Raw genomic sequence first — 18,724 nt, 5'->3', positions numbered from 1 at the left:
AGACTCATGTGGAATACATGTTTAGAAGTCCCTTTTCTGAATCTCTCCACACCTGGGTTGTAAACCCTGTCCTCTTAGTGATTTAGCTCCTCCAGGCAAGAGTTCCATTCCTATTCTAAAAGCAAAATTTCTGATAGTCTGTGATTTTAGAAAACAAAATTGTTCAGTGAGTAAGAAATAGTCACTCCAAGAAGAGGGTTGTTATGATATTTTATAGCTGCAGTATGTCTCTGGGAAAAATTTTGTTTCTTATTAATTTTGTAGCTGGCTTTCTCTCTGTCTGTTATTCTAGCCTGACGAACACCACAGCAGGTTTTTACAGCCTGAACTAATTTTTAGATTTTCAAGGGACACACAAAGGAGGTGGAATCTGCAGACTGAGTGTAGTAAGTAGGCAGTGTGGACAAAAAAAATATGTTGCCTGTCAAGTAAGTAAACAAAGAATGTTTCCTGCCATCAAGTCATCAGCCCCTGCAGTTACCCCCTACAATGCGTGCACCCTGAGGGGGAATTCTGGATGGAGAAAAACAGTATACTAACCCTAGATAGTTTTAAGATGCATCAGTTCAATTCAGTTGCTCAGTCATGTCCGACTCTTTGCAACCCCATGGACTGCATCACAGCACTCCTTGTCCATCACCAACTCCTGGAGTTTACTCAAACTCATGTCCATTGAATCGGTGATGCCATCCAACCATCTCATCCTCTGTCATCCCCTTTTCCTCCTGCCTTCAATCTTTCCCAGCAACAGGGTCTTTTCCAATGACTGAGTTCTTCCCATCAGGTGGTCAAACTATCGGAGTTTCAGCTTCAGCATCAGTCCTTCCAATGAATATTCAGTAATGATTTCCTTTAGGATGGACTGGTTGGATCTCCTTGCTGTCCAAGGGACTGTCAAGAGTTTTCTCCAACACAGTTCAAAACCATCCCAAAGGAATAATTTCAGTAAGCCTAGACTCTTGCATCTTCTCATACATAAAAGGGCACTAAAAGTTAATTTGTGACATCTGGTTTCTTGTGTATGAATAGCAATAATCTTTGAATGTTCACTACACATTTTTTTTTTCAGGGAAAATTCCTTGCTCCTTCCTTACCTCTTTTGAACAGTCCTTCAGAGCTATCTGAGAGGCTGCCATCCCAGGTTATAATCCTCAGTAAGGCTGCAAATAAAACGTAGTTCTCAACCTTTACGTGGTGTACTTTTTTTTCAGTCAACAGTAGAAAGAAAACTATAAAGTCTTAGGTCTCACAAACCAGGAAGATGACTGTTGATTATTAACACTAGGAGGTCTAGTACACTGTACGCTGTAGAATAAGGTGGCCACTAGTCATAGCTGAAACTCCAATATTTTAACCACCTGATGCAAAGAACTGACTCACTGGAAAAGACCCTGATGCTGAGAAAGATTGAAGGCAGGAGGAGAAGGGGACGATAGAGGATGAGATGGTTGGATGGCATCACCGACTCAATGGACATGAGTTTGAGTAAGCTCCGGGAGTTGGTGATGGACAGGGAAGCCTGGCAGGCTTCAGTCCATGGGGTCGCAAAGAGTCATAAGCAACTGAGCGACTGAACTTAACTGAGCCCATAGGTTGCTATTTAAATTTAACTAAAAGTAATTAATTGGATTTAATTTTTAAATAAATTCAAATAAATATTTCTCTTCCTTCATGGCACTTAACCTCATGTCAAATGTTAAGTAGCCACAGGCTAGTCTCTACCCTATTGGACAGTGCAGCTGTAGAATATTTCCATCGTTACAAGCAGTAAGAGAACTGAGAGTCACAGGCGATGGTGACCCCTGGGAGTGTAGTCTCAGCCCAATAGCGCTACTCTCTTCCTTTGACAGCTACCGTGTAACTCATCCGTACCTCGAACCCACAACCCAAGCTAAAAGCCGGAGGCTCCAACGCTTCTTCACGTTTCCCTTCCTGCACAAACTCACTACCATCGCCACACTCCATCTCCCAACAAGCCCCGGGCCCTTCTTCTGAGACGCTGGCCTCTTGGACTTCTGGGAAATGTAGTTTAAACAGCGTCCCACCTCCGAAAAGGTTCTAGCCACGAACTAAGGCTCCCATGAGGCAGTGCGTGGTCAGTTCCGGTCCAATTCACCGCGGCCGCCGAGTGCGCGGTGAGGGGCCCGAAAGTTGGCACCCGAGACTTAGTGCAACGGTGACTTGAGATGCAGGAGTCTGAGAGACCGCGCTGTGCCTCTCCCTGCCACTGCTTAGGTCTCCGCCGCTCCCGACTTGTAGAGACGCCTCAACCCAAGGCGAAGCCGACCGGGCCCCAGGGAACCATAGTTACGCTCCAGCCACAACCACTAGGGGACTTGAAAGCAGAGTCCGACGGCGGGCGGTGGGGCCATCCCTGACGGGAAGCGCACGCGCAAACGCCGGGCCTCAGGGAGTCCGTAAACACCGTAGAGCGCCTGCGCGAACGGAGCGCCTGGGGATGGACACGCGGGGGCGCCTTAGCAAAGATAACAGTAATAAACAGTAACGTAACAATCCGTTATTTTTCTGCCTTTTTTTTTTTTTTTTAAATGGTTTGCTAAGCACAGCTCCCTTCATTGCGTCTGTTAATCTGATCTTTGGAGCACTCATTTTACCAGTGGGACAGCGGGTCAGAGAAAGTGATAAAGCGAGAGTATGCTAGGGCATCTTTGCGTGTGAGGGACCAACGATGGTTCAGGATGCAAGGACTCTAGACTCTGTCTCTGAGTTGCTGTGTGACCTTGGTAGTTCTGTTCCCCTGAGGACCTAAGCTTTCTGATTTGTAAATGGAAGTAGGATATTGGAAGGATCAAATAAGATGCAGAAATGAAACTAAGTTGCCGAGCAATCTATAAGGGCAGAAGATTATTACAATCGGTGATTGCAGATTGAGGAACTATTTCATCATACTACAAATTGCAAAACTGAGGGCCCCTACAGGGGCAGGAGCTTGCTCTAGGTCTCAGCAGTGTGTGAGCAAGGGCTAAAACTCAGGCTGCTGGCTTTGGGCTTGGAGCCCTTCCTTGCATCTCCAGGATTAGTTGCATATAGGCTTAGAGAGACAGACTGCGCTCAGAGTCCAGAGAAGCCCCTATTCCTAATCCTTCTCCTACCTGCTGGGCCTAGTGGAGGAAGACCCTACTCTGTTGAGATGACTACCAAAGGCAAGAAATTAAGGAGGAACTGGAGAATCCTGGAGACAGAGGACAGTGTGGCAGAAGCTGTACAGATCCTACTTCTCAGAAGAGTGGCCCAGGTAAGGGAAGGAGCTCAGATGTGACAGATGAGGGGCTAATGTTAAGGGGACCAACCCTGAATGGAAACGGGTGGTCTCTATTTCTGAACCTGAGTGCTCAGGTGATTTCATTTGGGGCTCTGACAGCTGCCCATGACAGCTGGAGGTGGTACCTGGGCTGGCTTGGATGCTAAGGACAGGAAGTGATACAGGTTGAGCTGAGAGGCTTTAGGAGCCACTCCCCCAACCAGGTGGAGCTGTCAGGTGGCATCGTGGGCAAACCATACTACCAACCAAGATCCTGCCCTTTTCTCTGTCCCTTGGAGCAGGGCTGTACCCAGTTGTTTTTCTCTGGAGTGCTCTTAGAAGTTCTGGACATGGGTTTGGCAGGGGCTTGGAGCCGCTAAGGTCTGGTTGCAAATGGGGCCTCCTCCGGCAAGTCATGAAAGGAAGATGTTTGTAGAAATAGAAATTCAAGATCTTCCTCACCTCTAACTGTCTCATTCTCTGGGCCTTCACTTGTCTCTGTTTTCAGCAGGGGAAACTGAGGCTAACGGAAGAAAAGACTCTCTTCAGGACACACAAGGAGCTGGCGTAAAACTGGACTAGGATAGGGATCTTTCCATGACATGGCAGTGATCAAACAGCTTCATCAAACATTTATTGAGTGTCTAATGTATACACTGAGAAGAGCTACCTTAGGGTACAAACAGAAGCCAGGATTGCAGTCAGACTCAGCTTTTAATTTGCCCTCCCAGTGACTTAATGCTGTGATTCTTGGTGAGTCACTACCCTACTCAGAGCCTCACTGTCTCTAAAGTGGGAGTGGTAAGCCGTATCCAGGGCTATCTGAGGTGTAACTATGAATTAAATGAGTTAAGAACTGTTAAGTGCATATAATAGCACTAGGCCCATGGTACCGGCTCAGTAACTGTTAGCCGCTCTTTGTTACTCATGAACACAGGTGGAGGCCAGCTGGAGATGGGGTTCTCCCAGAGTCTGGTAGGGGCGGAGATGCCACCACCCCTGATCTGTCTGCCTCCCAGATACCTCCACTCTGCGCCCAGGCAGCCTGTGTTTGTGAAAGTTGAGGGGTGGGAGGCCTTCACATCCCCATTTCTCCCTCTGGCACTGGGAACCTGGCAGGGAGCATTTACACCTCCACACACATGTGATTCATGTTCCTGACGACCTGGGTCCAGAGTTAAGGTGATTCTTGCCCAGAGCTGCACAGTACAGCCCTGGGCAGTGAGACCATGGCCCTTCCTCCCTGCAGGGCAGAAGTCCCAAAAGGCTGACAGCAGGGTCTTGACCTGTGTATGTCCCCTGAACAGAGCCGGAGCTGGGGACAGAGAGGCACCTGGGTGGGAGACAGGGCCCAATATCAGATACCCTACCCCCAGCTCACCCTGTTTGAAGGTGGCAGTCTAGTCCATTGGTACTTTCAGCTCTGGTCCAGGCCACCCTAGTGGAGGTCTGGTTCAAACCCCTTATTTATAGAGAAAGAAAGAGATGACCAGAGAGGCCACGAGCTCACCCAGAGCCCCACAGTAAGGTGAGGGGTGGGGGTCTAGGCCAGAACTCAGGTGTCCTGGTGTTCGGCCAGGGCTCTGCCTGGCAGCTGGTTAGGAGGGGACAGGCTCCATCTCTCTTTTCCCTCCGCCACTGCAGTCACACTTGGAGCCAGATGTGGACACCTGGGTGGGTTGTGGGTTGGGGCATAGCAGGGTGGGGGTGGGTGCACAGACAGGTAAAGGAAAGGGGAGTAGAGGACCTGGTCAGAGAGCAGTCCAGAGCCGAGCTGGGGTGGGTGGACTGGGGAGCTCTCAGTGGTGTGTGTGTGGCTGCTGCAGGATTCTAGGGCCTTATTAATCAGTCTGAGGCAGCAGAAGATAAAAATACCGTGGGAGCACACTCCTGGAGGAGGGTAGCAAAGCAGATTCAGTAATGAGTCACAGAGCCCAAGCCCTAAATTTAGAAGGTGCTGAAGGAGGCAGCTGCCCCCGGGGAAGCACCATGGAGATGCCCACTAACTGGGGGTACCAGTGCCTCAGGGCAGAGGGCAGTGGTTGGCAGGAGTCCCCGACACAGCAATGCCCCGGGAAAGCTGGGCTTCTTCTAGGCCTGGCCCAGGTACGAATTTTGGACCTCAAGATGAACCCTGACCCAGGGCACAGTCTTCAGCCCCACTAACTGACAGAGCTCCTAGCAAGCCTTCCCCACACGAGCCCTTCAAAGGGTCCTAGACACCAGCTCCTGGGGTGTGGACATCTCAGGACTGTCCTGCCCACTGGCTGGGCACAGCCAGGCTCCCTGGGGCCTGCTGCTGTCCTGGGGCACTGTTGTCAGACACTGAGAAGTGGGCTGAGTGGATGCGAGGAGCTCATGCCGTTGAGTGAAGGCCTCCCAAGAGGGACCCATCCAGGCCTTAGTAGCTCTGTTAGGAACTGGGGTGAGGGGGTGTGACAAGATGTTATAATGGTCACTTCTGCTTTATTCTCAGCCCTCCAGGTTCCAAGTGAACCTAGATTGTTTCTTTTTCTCCAGGTCAGAAGAGGAAGGCACTGCCTCCAGATCAAGGAGCAGAGACTTAGAAAAGAGGCTATGCCTTGGGGACAGCTGCCAGACCTGGGGTAAGGGAGCTTAGGAGACAAGAATTGATAGTAGCTGTGGCATTTATTGAGTGCTTGTTGCTTGCCAGGCACCGTGCTAAGCTCTCCACGTGCATGAACTCACTTCATCCCGGAGGCAATGATGTAAGTCCCACTAGCCTACTTGTTCGTAGAAATGGGAGTACCAAGACAGAGAGGTTAAGTCACTTATTCTAGATCACACAGTAAGAGGTTCTAACCCAGACGGCCTAGCTCCCTAGCCCAGGCTCTTAGCCATTATGCTAGACTGCTGAGCAGGGTGTTTTACCCTATCTGTGCTGCCTCCTCTCCTGTCCTTCTCTCCCAGTCCTCCAGGGACTGGGAGCTTCTCTCTGGGCCTTTCAGGGTCTTGATGCCCAGGGTGCTCCTAGGCTTGGAGGAAAGAAGAGACTAACAGAGCTCTACTGCATGCACCTCCCACCATGCAGGAGTCCACAGTTTATAGAGCCCATCAGCTGCCCCAGGCCAGGAGAGAGGCATCTTAAGCACCTCAGCAGGAAAACAGACCAGAGAGGTGCTGGGCCTTGCCCACAGTCGGTGGGGCCCAGAGTAGAACCATGGAGACTCCCTCTTTGGGAAGGCCCCAGACCCAGATGGCCAGCACCCCCTCTGCAGGCTGGGTCCTTCTCCTGCTAATGTCTGTTAGGCATTGCTGCCTGCAGGAACCCAGTTCGATTGCTGGGTCAATGCAATCTTCTGAAAGCCCTGGAGTTCTCTGTCAGAGGCTCTTGATCCATCTGCCTGACCCCAGGCCCTCCCTTCAGCCCCGTGTTCAGGCTGGGTGGCAGTGGGGGTGGAGGTGTCTTTATGTGTCTTGGGGAGGACTAGGTTGTCTGGCCCTTTTACCAGGGCAAGAGCTCCAGCCCTGGGACGATGCCTTCTTTTCTGGAAGCCCCCACACCTTCCTTCTTTTGGTTTCTTCATATTTTTTCATCTCAAAGCTGAACCCGCAGTGCCCTGACAGAACAGTTTCCACCTCCTGGAATTAGTGGGGCCTCTGGGGGAGCTATTAGTATCACCCTTGAATGGGGGAAGGGTCAGAGGGCCCACCCCCAAACCCCTAGGCTATTGTTCCTGGAGGGAAGAGGCTCCTTTGACAGGCCTGCCTGAGGAGCTCATACCTGCCGAGGACACAGCCTGGCCCAGGTGTAACAAGACTTCCCTTGCACCCCTCTTCCCCCTGCCAGAGATCACACGTGGGGATACCACGGATAGGTTCTGTTTCTTGCTGGGCCTTATTTTCCTCATTTTTCAAATGGGGCTAAGGAGTCCCAGCATGACCTTCCACCTAAGGTTATTGTGAAGGTTAGAATGAGTGTGGTAGACTCTTACTCTGCCCCAGGACTTCTTCACAGAGAGGATGTGCCAGGCCGTTTGTGTGTGTGTGTGTGTGTGTGTGTGTGTGTGTGTGCATGTGCACACACACATGTGCACAACAGCTGTAACCCAGGTGCTGACCGCATTTCCAGGGCAGGTAAGAGACTGAGGTCTGTGAGGGGACTGGTGTGTAGCTCTTTGAGGCTGTGTGATGTGGGTATGACAGGGTCCCAGGTGTAAGGTTGCCAGATTTAGCAAATATTTGAAATATGCTAACAATGATTTTCCTTATCTGAAAATAAAATTTCAAGATGTGTCCTGGGTTTTATCTGGCAACCCTACTTGGGTGACCTGCCATGCTCAAGCCAGTGTACCCCTGTTGGACTCCCACGCATGAGACTGAGATGCTATGTGGCTGTGTGGACTGAGACAGGAGATGGGTGTGATCGTGAAACCAATTGGTATCATTTCAATGGGGCTCCAAAAAGCTTCGATACCATAGTCCTTTATGTCAGCATGGAGAAGAAGTCAGCGAGAGCAAAGTTGTAGATAAGAAGTGATTTATGAGTATAAGACCCTCGTGAGGCTTACAAGCAGGTGGGTGGGAAGTGCCCCCAGAACTTAGTGGGCTACAGTTTTATAATCAAAGGGAAAGTGGGGAGGGGGAGAAGACCTTCTTTGTCCCTCTTGAGTAGACGTGACATTTCCATCATCAGTTCCTCCCCCAGACAGGGCAGGGAACTTTACTTGTCCCTCCCCATGTGGTTAGGCCAGGACTGTCATAGCACTTTCGAAAAATATTTTCAGGTCTCAATACAGTGAGGGTCTTTCATTTCGAAAAGTCACCTTCCCATAAATGATGGGGTTTTTTGTGTGTGCACAGAGCCTGTTTTGGGGGTCATTAACTTATTGAGCTCACTGGTCTGGATGTGGGTCTCCTGCCACCATTGTTTTATTATTTGGGGGCATGTCCTGTGCTTCTGTGGCATGGTTTTGTTGCTAAGCAAGCCTGCTTAGTTTTGTGGTTAAGCAAACCTGCTTTTTCGAGTAATCATTAATTTACAGGAGTTTCCCATATTTTTCTACTTATAATCCCCTAGTGGGATTAACTGTTTAATCACTTATTTTTGTCTCTCTATTCTGTCCCTATCACAGCACTTGGCTGTGACAGCATCACCAGCAGGAGAAGGGGTGTGGGTAACTCTGACTGTGTGCCTCTCTGTGATTCCCTCAGGCTCTAGCAGCTCACTCAGGGCAGTGTTTGAACTGTTTGCTCAGTGAGGCCCAGCAGGGGTAGGAGACCCACCCTGGGCAAACACTCAGATCCGGCTCCAGGTGGGACTAGGGTGCTGAACCTGTTGCCGCCTGCCATCAAACTGTAAAGGACACATCCCTCAAGGCCATGCCAGCCCTGGGGGCCTCAGAGTGCTCTGTCCTCAGCCCTTCCAGGGGGGCCTTTGGAATCACCTCTCTGCTGCTTCCTGGTGATATCACACAGGTCATTGCTCAGTCTTCTAGAATGATGCCCCCAGGATACTGCCTCGTTCCCCTAGGCAACCTGGGAATTTTCTCATCCAAACTGGCAAGGCCGGTTACCTCAGAGGAGAGGAGCTGGGGGAAGCAGGGGTCAGGGAGGCCTTCTCCTCATCTCCCAGAGGGGAGATCGAGGCAGCCATCCGTCTGTCTGACTAGATGGTGAGTAGGAGGGAGCCCCAGGAGCAAGTCAGGACCTGGTAGCCCCTCATTGTCTAGGACACTTGGGCAGGGGAGGAATCTTGAAGCAAAGAGGGTTGTGACTGCCCCAAGGTCACCCCCAGGGTAGTGAAAGGGGTGGCATGTAGTGGGGAGCAGGGACAGAGCCTTGGGTTAGGAGCTGGAAGACCTAAGATCTTACCTGTGCTCTGACCCTGCTGCTTGGGCCTTTGTTTCTCCATCTGTACAGTTTGGGGCTGTGGCCAGATGATGTTAGTCTGTAGGTCTTTAGTCCTGATGGGAACTCAGAGAGGGGAATTGAGAGAGGAGTGTTATGGACCAGGTCATGGATGGCTCCAGGCCGGTGTCCCGACTCTGTTCCAACAGCTGGCAGGGGTCAGTGAGCAAGAACAGGTGTGAATATCTCCAAACAACCCCTCACCCCATTCCGGGAGTCCTACTAGGTAGTTGTGTCCCCAGATGGCTTCTGTCTTACTTTGATTCAGGGGCGTCCCTATGCCTCCTACACCTCAGCTTCTCTCTCTGTGAGGGAAACGTGTAAAATCCGCACTTGCTCAGCACCCTGGGTCATGATTCCTCACATTCTTATCATGCCTCTCAGCTTGCTAAGCACCTTCTCTTTCTCATACACGCTCCTGCCTTCCACCCCCACTCTGAGTCCTCCTTGGTGCTGTCCCCATCCTGGGGCTGGGGCCTGGAAGGGCACTTCCACCCAATCCACTTCCTGTTGAGGAGCCCTGTGACTGGGACAGGGGCTGCAGGGGTCAGACAGGGTTGTGCTTCGCCAACCTTTTGCACTGTTTACTCTTTCACGAGAACCTTAACAACCATCCTATCAAGGTATTTCCTTAACACTTTTTGCAGGAAATATGCCATTTTTGAACAGTGTATTTATTCCTCCCTACCTTTCCCCTTCCAATTTATATTTTTAGTTATTTGGGGTGAAACCAACATGTATACATCTCTTTTCCTTGCAATAATTCTCAAGAGAGTAGGTATTATTATTCTAGATGAGGAAATTGAAACTCAGACAGGACATGTCACCTGCTCTTGGTCACACGTTTAGGAAATGGTATCAACAGGATTTGAACCCAGGTCCACTTTGCACTTCCAGGCTGTGGGAAGCAGGGATCGACAAGTCCTAGGACTCCTCTCCAGGCTCCTCCCCCAGGCCCTCCATCCCAGCCCTCCTAGCCTTCTCTCTGTTGCTCAGGGGTGTTTGAGATGGGATATGAATCTGCTTTGATCCAAGCATGTTTGGGCGGTTGTTATGAATCTTTGAGCCAGAGATACCTAAATTCCTGGGGGACTGGGAGAGCCTGCAAGGGCAAATTGTTGATGAATGAGGATTTATGCTCCAGCCAGCCTGGCCTAAACCTGCAGGCAGGGTTGAGCCCAAGGCATGGCCACCTGATCCCAAGGGTACCAGGTCACCCACCTTTTCTGACCCAAGACCCAAAAGACTCATTCTTGGTTAATCTATATTTGGATTTGAGTTCTGGTTTGATTTCTGCCATCTCTACCTCCCTGAATTTGTGTGTCTCAGACTGGCAGTGCTCTCGGGGGTGGAGAAGTCCTGTGAGCCTGTCCTCACTGCTATCTCCTGCTGTCACTTCAGCCTTATCTCTTCCTCCCAGGACTAGGCGATGGGGATGAGAGGTGTACTGTCCTGGTGCCTGCTGTCAGCTGACGTGTGTCACTGGGGCCCTAAAAAGGCAGAAGCCGCCAGGCCAGTGCTCCTCTCCCTTTTCCTCATGGCAGATCCCAGAGGCTACAGTTCACAAAGCCGTCTCTGTATACCCTCTTTTGAGTCTTTCATCAGCCTTGGTATGAGGCTGTCAGATAAAACTATTGAAGCCAGGGGAGGGGCAGTGAACTGCCTACGGCTGGGGTGAAGGCAGAGGATGTGTATAGCAGAGAGCCAGAACCCTGGCCTCTTGAACCCAGAGCCCACCCCCACCCACCCTACCCCCAGGCCACCCACTACCACACACTTAAAGAACGTGGGTTAGAAGGGCCAAGGATGATTATCTGACTGTGCTGCTCACACTGGAGATCCAAGGTCACGTGGGGACCTGCAACTCATTTTACAAGATTTACTTTGCAAAATGCCCCTTGGGGTGACTTGCCATCACAGTTCCCTCCTCACCCCCTCGACTTTTAAAATTGGGCCTGGTTCACAAACGTCTCAGAGCCCTAAGCACTTGAGGAAGAAACACCTCTATTTGTGAATCCACCGTGACAACTCCTCATCTTTCTCTAGCACCTTTAAGAAAAGCTGTTCCATCCTAGAACTCCAGGATGGTGAGGCTAGGAGGTTATACATTCGGATGCTCACATTCTACAGATGGGAAACTCAGGCCCAGAGAGATGGGGCAGCCAGAGCCAAGGAAGGAATCCTGGGGAGGGAGGAGGCTGAGATCTGGGATCTTGGCAGGATGGCCATGTACTCACTGATGACCCTGGGCAAGTGATGGGGCACTTGTGCCCTATTAGCTGCCCATCCAGGGGAGTGCACCACGAGCCCTCCCTAGTCACTAGGGTAGTGAATGCTCAGCCTTGGGCCTGTTGCCACACTCACATTGGCCTGGCCTCGGAGAAATTGAGCTATTGGCCTCAGTTAACACAAGCAGCAGGAGACAGAGCTAGCACTAGGACCCAGGGGGCAGGTAGCAGTCTCCCTGGCTGGAAGGGGTGGCTGGAGTGCTGGTGGACTTATCTCCCCTGTGGCTGTGGAGCTCTGGCCAGCTCTGCCTGGGGAGGGCCAGGGAGCCCCAGAGCTCTGGAGCCAGATGCTCTGGAAAGCCTAGTTTAATCCATGGGAGGTGTGTGAATACGTACAGGGGTGCTCAGGTGGACTGGGGGTGGACAAGGACCAGAGTCCCGGACTGGAGGAGGATTAAAGCTCCCAGCGGGGAGTGTGATGGGAGTGGAGATTTTGTCCAAGTCTAGCCACCTTGTGAACCTTGAGGCCAGTGGTTGGTTGGGGAGGCAAGCTGTGGGCTCTTGATTGTGGTGGGAGTGTGCCCATCTTTGGGTCTCAGGGGTGTGGTATGTGGGGATGTCTCTGGGTGGTTCTAGGGACCAGCTGCTTGTGTGTCTCAAGTAGGCTGTTGCAGAGGTGTGTACCTGTGAGTGTGGGAGGGTGTTGGAGATAAAGGGTTCACAATTAACTTCCAGAATCCCCCTTCTAGCACCGCCTCGCTCTTCCTCTCAGAGCCCTATCTATCTTGGACCCTCCTCAATCCCTGCCTGAGGACTGGTCCGGCCAGGTCCTCTTCGGGGGCGATGGGGGCGGGCGCTAGGACCCGGCTGGGCGGGGTGGGGCGGGGCTCCAAGCCCCGTCAGCTGTACCTCCGCAGCCTGGAAAATACCAAGCCCAGGCGAGCTGAGCCCCCGGAGCCCCCAGCCTAGCCCCGGGGGAGGGAGGAAGGTGGGGTGGGGGTGGCGCGCGGGGCAGGGGGACGCGGGGCGGGGCCAGGCGGCGGGACCCACTGCTCCTCTCCCCAGAACCCGCGCGCGGCCCCGGTCGCCCGGGCAGCGGCGGCGGCGGCGGCAGAGGCGCTCGCACCCCCGGCCCCGGCTGGCCCCGGAGAGTAGCGGGCACAGGTGAGCCTGCCGGCCCCGCGGGCGCCCCACCCCGCCCCCACCACCGGCCCCGCGCGCTTCCCGCTCCGGCGCCGCTGCCGAGTTAGTTGAGCCAGTCCGGCCAGCGCTGCGCGGACCCCACCGGACCGTGTGTCACCTCGGGTCCCGGCCTCCCCTGGGTCCCGACGGGCTTCCCCCGCACCCCGGTACGCAGCCCCCACTCCGGCTCCCACCCCCGGCAGTCTGAGGTCGCGCTTTTGCGGAGAGAGAGAGGAGCATACTGCCCAGTGGCGGCGGTGCGCGCTGGCCAGGGGGCTAGCCCCTGCTTCTCTCGAACTCGCTACCTGCCAGGACCCCGGACAGCCGCACGCACCCCCGCAGCGTTCTGACTCCGGTTCCCAAACCGGTCTTGCAGGTCCCTGGAAGGTGGCGTCAGCATCTGCAGCCGCGTCGACGTTGTCGGAGCCTCCGCGGAGGACCCAGGAGAGCCGGACCAGGACCAGGGCCCTGGGCCTCCCCATGGAGCAGTCAGCTGCCTCCCCAGAGCCCCCGGGGCCTCGGCCAGTCCTGGGCCGCGACAGCGTCCAGGTGCCCGACGACCAGGACTTCCGCAGCTTCCGGTCAGAGTGTGAGGCCGAGGCGGGCTGGAACCTGACCTACAGCAAGGCCGGTGTGTCTGTGTGGGTGCAGGCTGTGGAGATGGATCGTACCCTGCACAAGATCAAGGTAGGGTGGCCCCGCAGCAGGTGCAGCCGGCACTGCGCGCTGACTGCCTCTGACCGGGAGTCTCCCGGTCCTCCTCCAGCAGGGGTACAGACTCCTGGCTGTGCACCTCAGAGTCTCCTGTGAGAACCCAGGAGGCACAGTTTGCTGGGCAAGCCCCCATCTCACAGATGGGCCAGTAGGGGCCTGGAGACAGGGGGTGTGACTCGCTCAGCCGCTGCCTGCTCAGGGAGGTGGACTGCTGCCAAGCCCACCTAGGAGAGTGGTCTCCCTCAGGGAGCCCTCTGCCCTTGAAGCCTTTCCCAGGTCCTGACTTGAGTCATCTCAGGTGGGAGACTGAGCCCTTCAGTCCCGAATTCCTGATTCTCTCAGCCTGAACTGGATCTCTTTCCCCACTCTCTGAACTTCTTCCTGCCTGATGCCCTGCTTCTCCCTCTTCCCTCCTGGCTGTCCCCTGAGTCTCTCCTGCAGGGACTCAGGATCCTGGCTGGCAGATCCTGAAAGCGGGGCTTAGATGTCCCTGCCTCACACAGGGCCAGGCTGGGCTGGCAGGCTGGGGAAGGAGGGACCAAGGTGTAGGCCAGCAGAGGCAGGGAAGATGCAGGCATATCTGGCCTCTCTCAGTCATCCACTCCACTCCTCACAACCCCATGATTTTCTTCTCTTTGTCAAAAAAGGGCCGGCTTGGGTTTTGGGACCCTGTGAGCCCACCTCCCCTGGGGGACTAGATGGGGAACAGGCTAGTGAAGACTCTGATGAGAGCCCTCAGTGACTGCCTCCAACACAACACATCTGGCATTGCTGTGAGTGCCACTTTTCAACGGGGCAGGCCGATCTCCCTTCAGTGGGCTCCTGGGTGTGCCCTCCCCTCCCTCTTGCCTCAGCCTTCCTGCTCTCCTTCTCGAACACGTGGAGAAGTGTATTCCTGTGGTGGAAGCTGGCAGAGGTGGGAGCAGGGCACTGGACTTGGAGAGCACTCCTGACCTCCCCCCACTCCAGCCCCTCCTGCCTGGGACCTGCCCTTGGATTCGGATTTAGCTCTGGCATCAGGGCCTCATAACAGAGCCAGAGATGTCTGACCTTCCCTGTCTGACCCTGTGCCTTTCTGTCTCACTTTGTCTTAGTCATTTAGAGCTTTGTCCCCACATTGGCACCTGGCTCACCCGTTCTGCCTTACCTGCTCCCTTCTTGACTCTTTGTCTGCACCCTGGCTATCTGACTGTCTTTTTCTCTCCCAGTTCCCATGTGTGTATCCTCTTCTCCCTTTCTGGAACTCTCTACCCAGGCCTGAGGACCCTGAGCCAGGGGCTTCCCCAGAGCTGGACCTGTGTCTAAGTCTGAGGAGCAGGGAAGGGCAGGGCCACTGGTATGTTCCAGCTTAGTGCTCTCCAGGGACAGGGACACGTCCTATCCTTTCCGTCCTCAGCCTCCAACACAGGCCCAGCAGGGATGTTGGTTGAATCAAGGATGGAAGGAAGGAACAAACGAAGGAACGAATTGAATACAAAGTGAGCAAAGTTGTTGTGAGAAAAAGGTTGTTTTCCTGCCTGTAACCCGGGAAAGGCTCAGGCTGGACTGTGCCATGGGGTAGGGAAGCATAATCTCCCCATCAAGCTGGCTTTCCAGAAGGAAGGGAAGGGGAAAGTCTGAACTGAGCCCGGGACTCCCACCCTCTGTGTCAACAGAGTGGAGCTTCCTCCTCCATCTGGCTTGGTTAATGAATAAACCTGGCCCCGTCCAGGACTGGAATTGGTGAGTCTGGGAGCCAGACCTCCACAATAGACCCCTTGTGGCCATATCAGATTTGCCAGGTGTTCTTCCTTGAGAGTAGAGGGGATTGGGAAAACTGGGGTATTGTGGGCTTGTAGTTAGGGCGTACACCTGACCTCTTTCCCTCTCAGACTGAGCAGAGGTCGGAGGTGCCTTTGCAATCCCATTTCAAATTCACTCCTTACTGGAGAGCAAGTCCAGAGAGGAGCAGGGGCTAGCCCAGGCTCACACAGCCAAGCCCCAGCCAAGCCAGGCTTGGAACCCAGATCGCTAGCCTCCCTGCCTAGTTCTTTCTTTTGTGCTCCCCACAGTGAAGGGGGCTGGGGCCAGGAGGTGAGCAGAGCTGGGGCCTCAGGAGGGTGCTGGGCCTTGGCTCAGGGAAGGGAGGTGATCTCGAGATCTCAGATCCCCTCAGCACAGCCACGTGGAGCTCTGGGGGACAGGCAGAGGTCTCCAAGCTCCCCCATCCCCAAGACTCTAGGAATCTTGTTTCCTGTAAGAACCGCTGCTCTGAGTCGAGCATTTATCTGCATTGCTTGATTGACCTTCAGACCAGTCCTGGGCTGTAGTAAGCATATCTCCAAGCTACAAAGAAACTGAGGCTGAGAGGTGAGGTCACTTGCCTGAGGTCACACAGCAGCTAAGGTAGAAGTGGAACCCAGGTCAGCCTGGCTCCAGAGCCCCTTCCTCTGTCCACTTGGGCTCACATCTTCGTCAACATTTTGGCATTTGACCCCATCGGTAACTCTTTGAAGGACACGGTGTTCTCATCATCCTATTCCTGTTGATAAATGAAAAAGCTGAGGCCCAGAAAGGGGAGTGGCTTGCCAAGGTCACACAGCAGTTCTGAAGCCAGAGTTCCCAGGAATGATTGGGTCACTCCAGGAGACTGGGACTCAACCACAGGTATTTGTTGAGCTCCCCACTCCCCACAGCTGGTTCTTGGTCTGCCCCCTGAGCTGGGAATGGCAGCTGCCCACTGGACATGCCCTGCGCACGTGAATCTAGGGTGGGGGAGGAGCCACCTAGCTGCCTACCTGATTGATTTTCTCTACCTCACCCCGCTTCCCCCAGACTTATCTTCTCCCTACCCCTGTGTCCAGAGGTTCCTGGAAGTCACTGTGGCTCTGGCCCAGCATTTGGAGCCAGAAGGAGGGACAGAACTGCTGGAGGCCACCTCTGCCCTTTCCCTCCCTCTGGTCTGGCCTGGTCCCAGGCCTGCACAGTGCTCTAAGCACCAAAGAGGAGGCAGATACCGCCTCCTGTGAGGTTAGGCCTTGTCCCAAAGGCTGATGCTGAACACGGATCCTGGGCCCAAGGCAGAAGGCTTCTGGGCACCTGACTGCAGGTCTCTCAGTGCCCAGGCTAGGCTTCCTCAGAGCTGCTATAGAGGAGGGAATTGGGAAACCAGGGGGCTGTCATTTATTCGAGCAGGGCCAGCTGGAGAAGGGGCTGAGGTACAGTCCTGGTTATGGTGTTCTTATGTTCTGTGTGTGACTGTGGGCACATCGCTGCCCTCTCTGGGCTATTTCTCCATCTGTGCCATGGGGCTCTCCTGGCTCCAAGAGCCTCTAGACTCAGTACCTGTGCTGGGTCCCATGGAGAGGGATGAGGCACAGGGGACGGAAGCTGGAGATGGCATGGCATGGCCAGCCCAGTCCTGCCCTGATGCTCACGTGCTCAGGCTCTCTGATCCTGCTGTGCACCTAGCCACCTGAGAGCAGAGGGTGGCCAGACCTCCAGAGGGTGGAGAGAGACCGACAATTCCAGATGGCTCCCTGCCCACTGCATGAGGTGGATATTCACAGGCTAACGAGTGAGGCAGGATGGGTCCCAATGAGTAGGGGCCTCGAGGGCCTTGGCTGGAGCAGGGGTGTGAGGTCTCCTGGGGGAGCATGGCTGAGAACCTGAGGTTCCTCTTGCCACAGGAAGCTGAGCAGTGGGGACCTATCTCTTCTGACTTCCTGTCCTACGACTGCTCCTCTTCCCCTTTGGAGAAAGCTTGGTGACCCCTCTCTGACCTGTCTCACTGTCCACCTGCTTCCATGCCACAGCCTCCTGGGTTCCAAGCTCTTAGGCTAGTGCTCAGGTCTGTCCTCTCTCAGCACCTCATTTTCTTCCCCTGTGAAATTTGGGATCATCTCAGGGATCTCCAAGGACCCTTCTTACTCTTAATGGTCTATGGGACTCAAAAGGGTCATGGGGATGGTGGAGACAGTCACAGGGCCAGGGGTTTTCTTCATGTATTTCCACTGAATCTTCACAAGTGTCTTGCGAACTCCATTGAACAGATGTGGAAGCTGAGGTTCAGGGCAGGAATTCACTTGTGCAGTCAAACAACTTGAAGGTGGCTGAGGCAGGATCAGAACCCAGGTCCTTGAGACTCCAAGGCCAGGATGGCTTCAGTGTCTCGGGCCTGCTTATTAGCACCACTGGGCCCTTCGATCTCCTGGACCCTGTCGCTCAGAACCCACCCCTCTCTCCTGCCTTAGGTCTCCCAGTGCTGTGTCATTGTGAGAGGGTACCCTGGAGGGGTCCCAGCCAAGCAAGAGCCAGTCCTTACTGTGTAACCTTGGGGTTCACTTTACCTTTCTGGGTCAATCTTCTTATCTGTGGTGGCAGAGGCAGGAGTTAATTGGGTTTTAGGGGTTTGGATTCAGTGAGCTCAGGTTTAGGCTGGGCTTCTGCCCCCTCTGGGGCTCAGTTTCCCTATTTCTCTAGAAAGATGCTGGGCAGGTGGTTTGTAGAGCCTGGCCTTAGGTCATGGTAAGGGTGTCTGCAGTACTGGACACAGGGTAAGAATGGAGAGCTAAAGCCTTGCTGGTCTGTGCTGTCTGAGAGGTCCCTAGATGGGCTCCTGAGGCCCTGAGAACCCCTGGCCTGGATTCCTGGATGGTTCTAGCTCTGACTTGGTGTAGGGGCAGCTGGAGGAAGTTGTCCAGATCTGTCCTTAAGAAACAGGGCTCCCAGAGAGCTGCCCTCCCGAAGCCGGGGTCTGGATCTTCAGGTGGAAGAAATCAGAGACAGGAAAGTTCAGAGCTGGCTGGAGGCTTTAGGGAGGTGTTCCTGGAGGTCCTTCCTACAGGGGGAGAGAACAGGGTTCAGGGTCCCGGCCATGTGGCCTTGGGCAGATCGCTGCCCCTGCCCCAGCTTTAGCTTCCTCATCTGTCGCATGCGAGCAGCTGTGCTGGCCTGCCTGTCTTTGGGCACTTCGTTCAGGTAGGAAACAAAGAGGGAAATCAGGATGCTGGAACAGACACTTGTCACAGGAGCTGTAGAGACCTGGAGGGGGCCTCTGAGCCATCCCTGGAGACCAGGGAAGGCTTCTCAGAGGAGGAATGCTCAGGTGATCGGTTTGGAATTGGGTTGAGAGTGGGGAGTACAGGTTTGACAGCACTGGGAACATTTCATACAGAGGAAGAGCTATGTAAAGGCCCCCGAGGAAGGAAACAGGGCGATGTGAGGAGAACTGCAGGTGGTATATTGTGGGGCTTGGAACTCAGACAGGTGGAGGTGATTAGACAACTAGATCAAGGCTCTTGAATTTGGGTCCCAGAGGTTCTAGGCTACTGGGCAGGGTTTTAGACAAGGTGGGTGGTAGGAGGAAGATGCTGCTCTATTTGTCTGCACAGACATGCCAAGGCCTGCACTAAAGTAGGGCCTGTGGGGAGTGGAGCACGGGATTGCCTCCAGAAAGATTTAGGAGGGATAAAGGACAACATGGTGG

General features: G+C 54.0%; 1 protein-coding gene across 4 annotated transcripts in view; it reads left to right on the top strand.

Moving 5' to 3' along the window:
* Positions 1-18,724, top strand: part of STARD10 (StAR related lipid transfer domain containing 10) — a 46,464-nt gene that overhangs the window by 10,625 nt on the left and 17,115 nt on the right. Inside the window, exons 1-2 of one of the 4 annotated variants that reach the window (XM_043906585.1) lie at positions 12,277-12,299; positions 12,920-13,230. In XM_043906585.1, the coding sequence (XP_043762520.1) occupies positions 13,024-13,230 (207 nt within the window). In that variant the 5' untranslated portion in view covers positions 12,277-12,299; positions 12,920-13,023. The other 3 variants (XM_043906564.1, XM_043906573.1, XM_043906579.1) reach the window with 3 other exon arrangements.

The sequence above is a fragment of the Cervus elaphus genome, chromosome 1 (genome assembly GCF_910594005.1).
Source record: "Cervus elaphus chromosome 1, mCerEla1.1, whole genome shotgun sequence".
NCBI lineage: Eukaryota > Metazoa > Chordata > Mammalia > Artiodactyla > Cervidae > Cervus > Cervus elaphus.
Note: the sequence above shows the minus strand (reverse complement) of the source record. Positions and strands in the feature narration are given on the sequence as shown.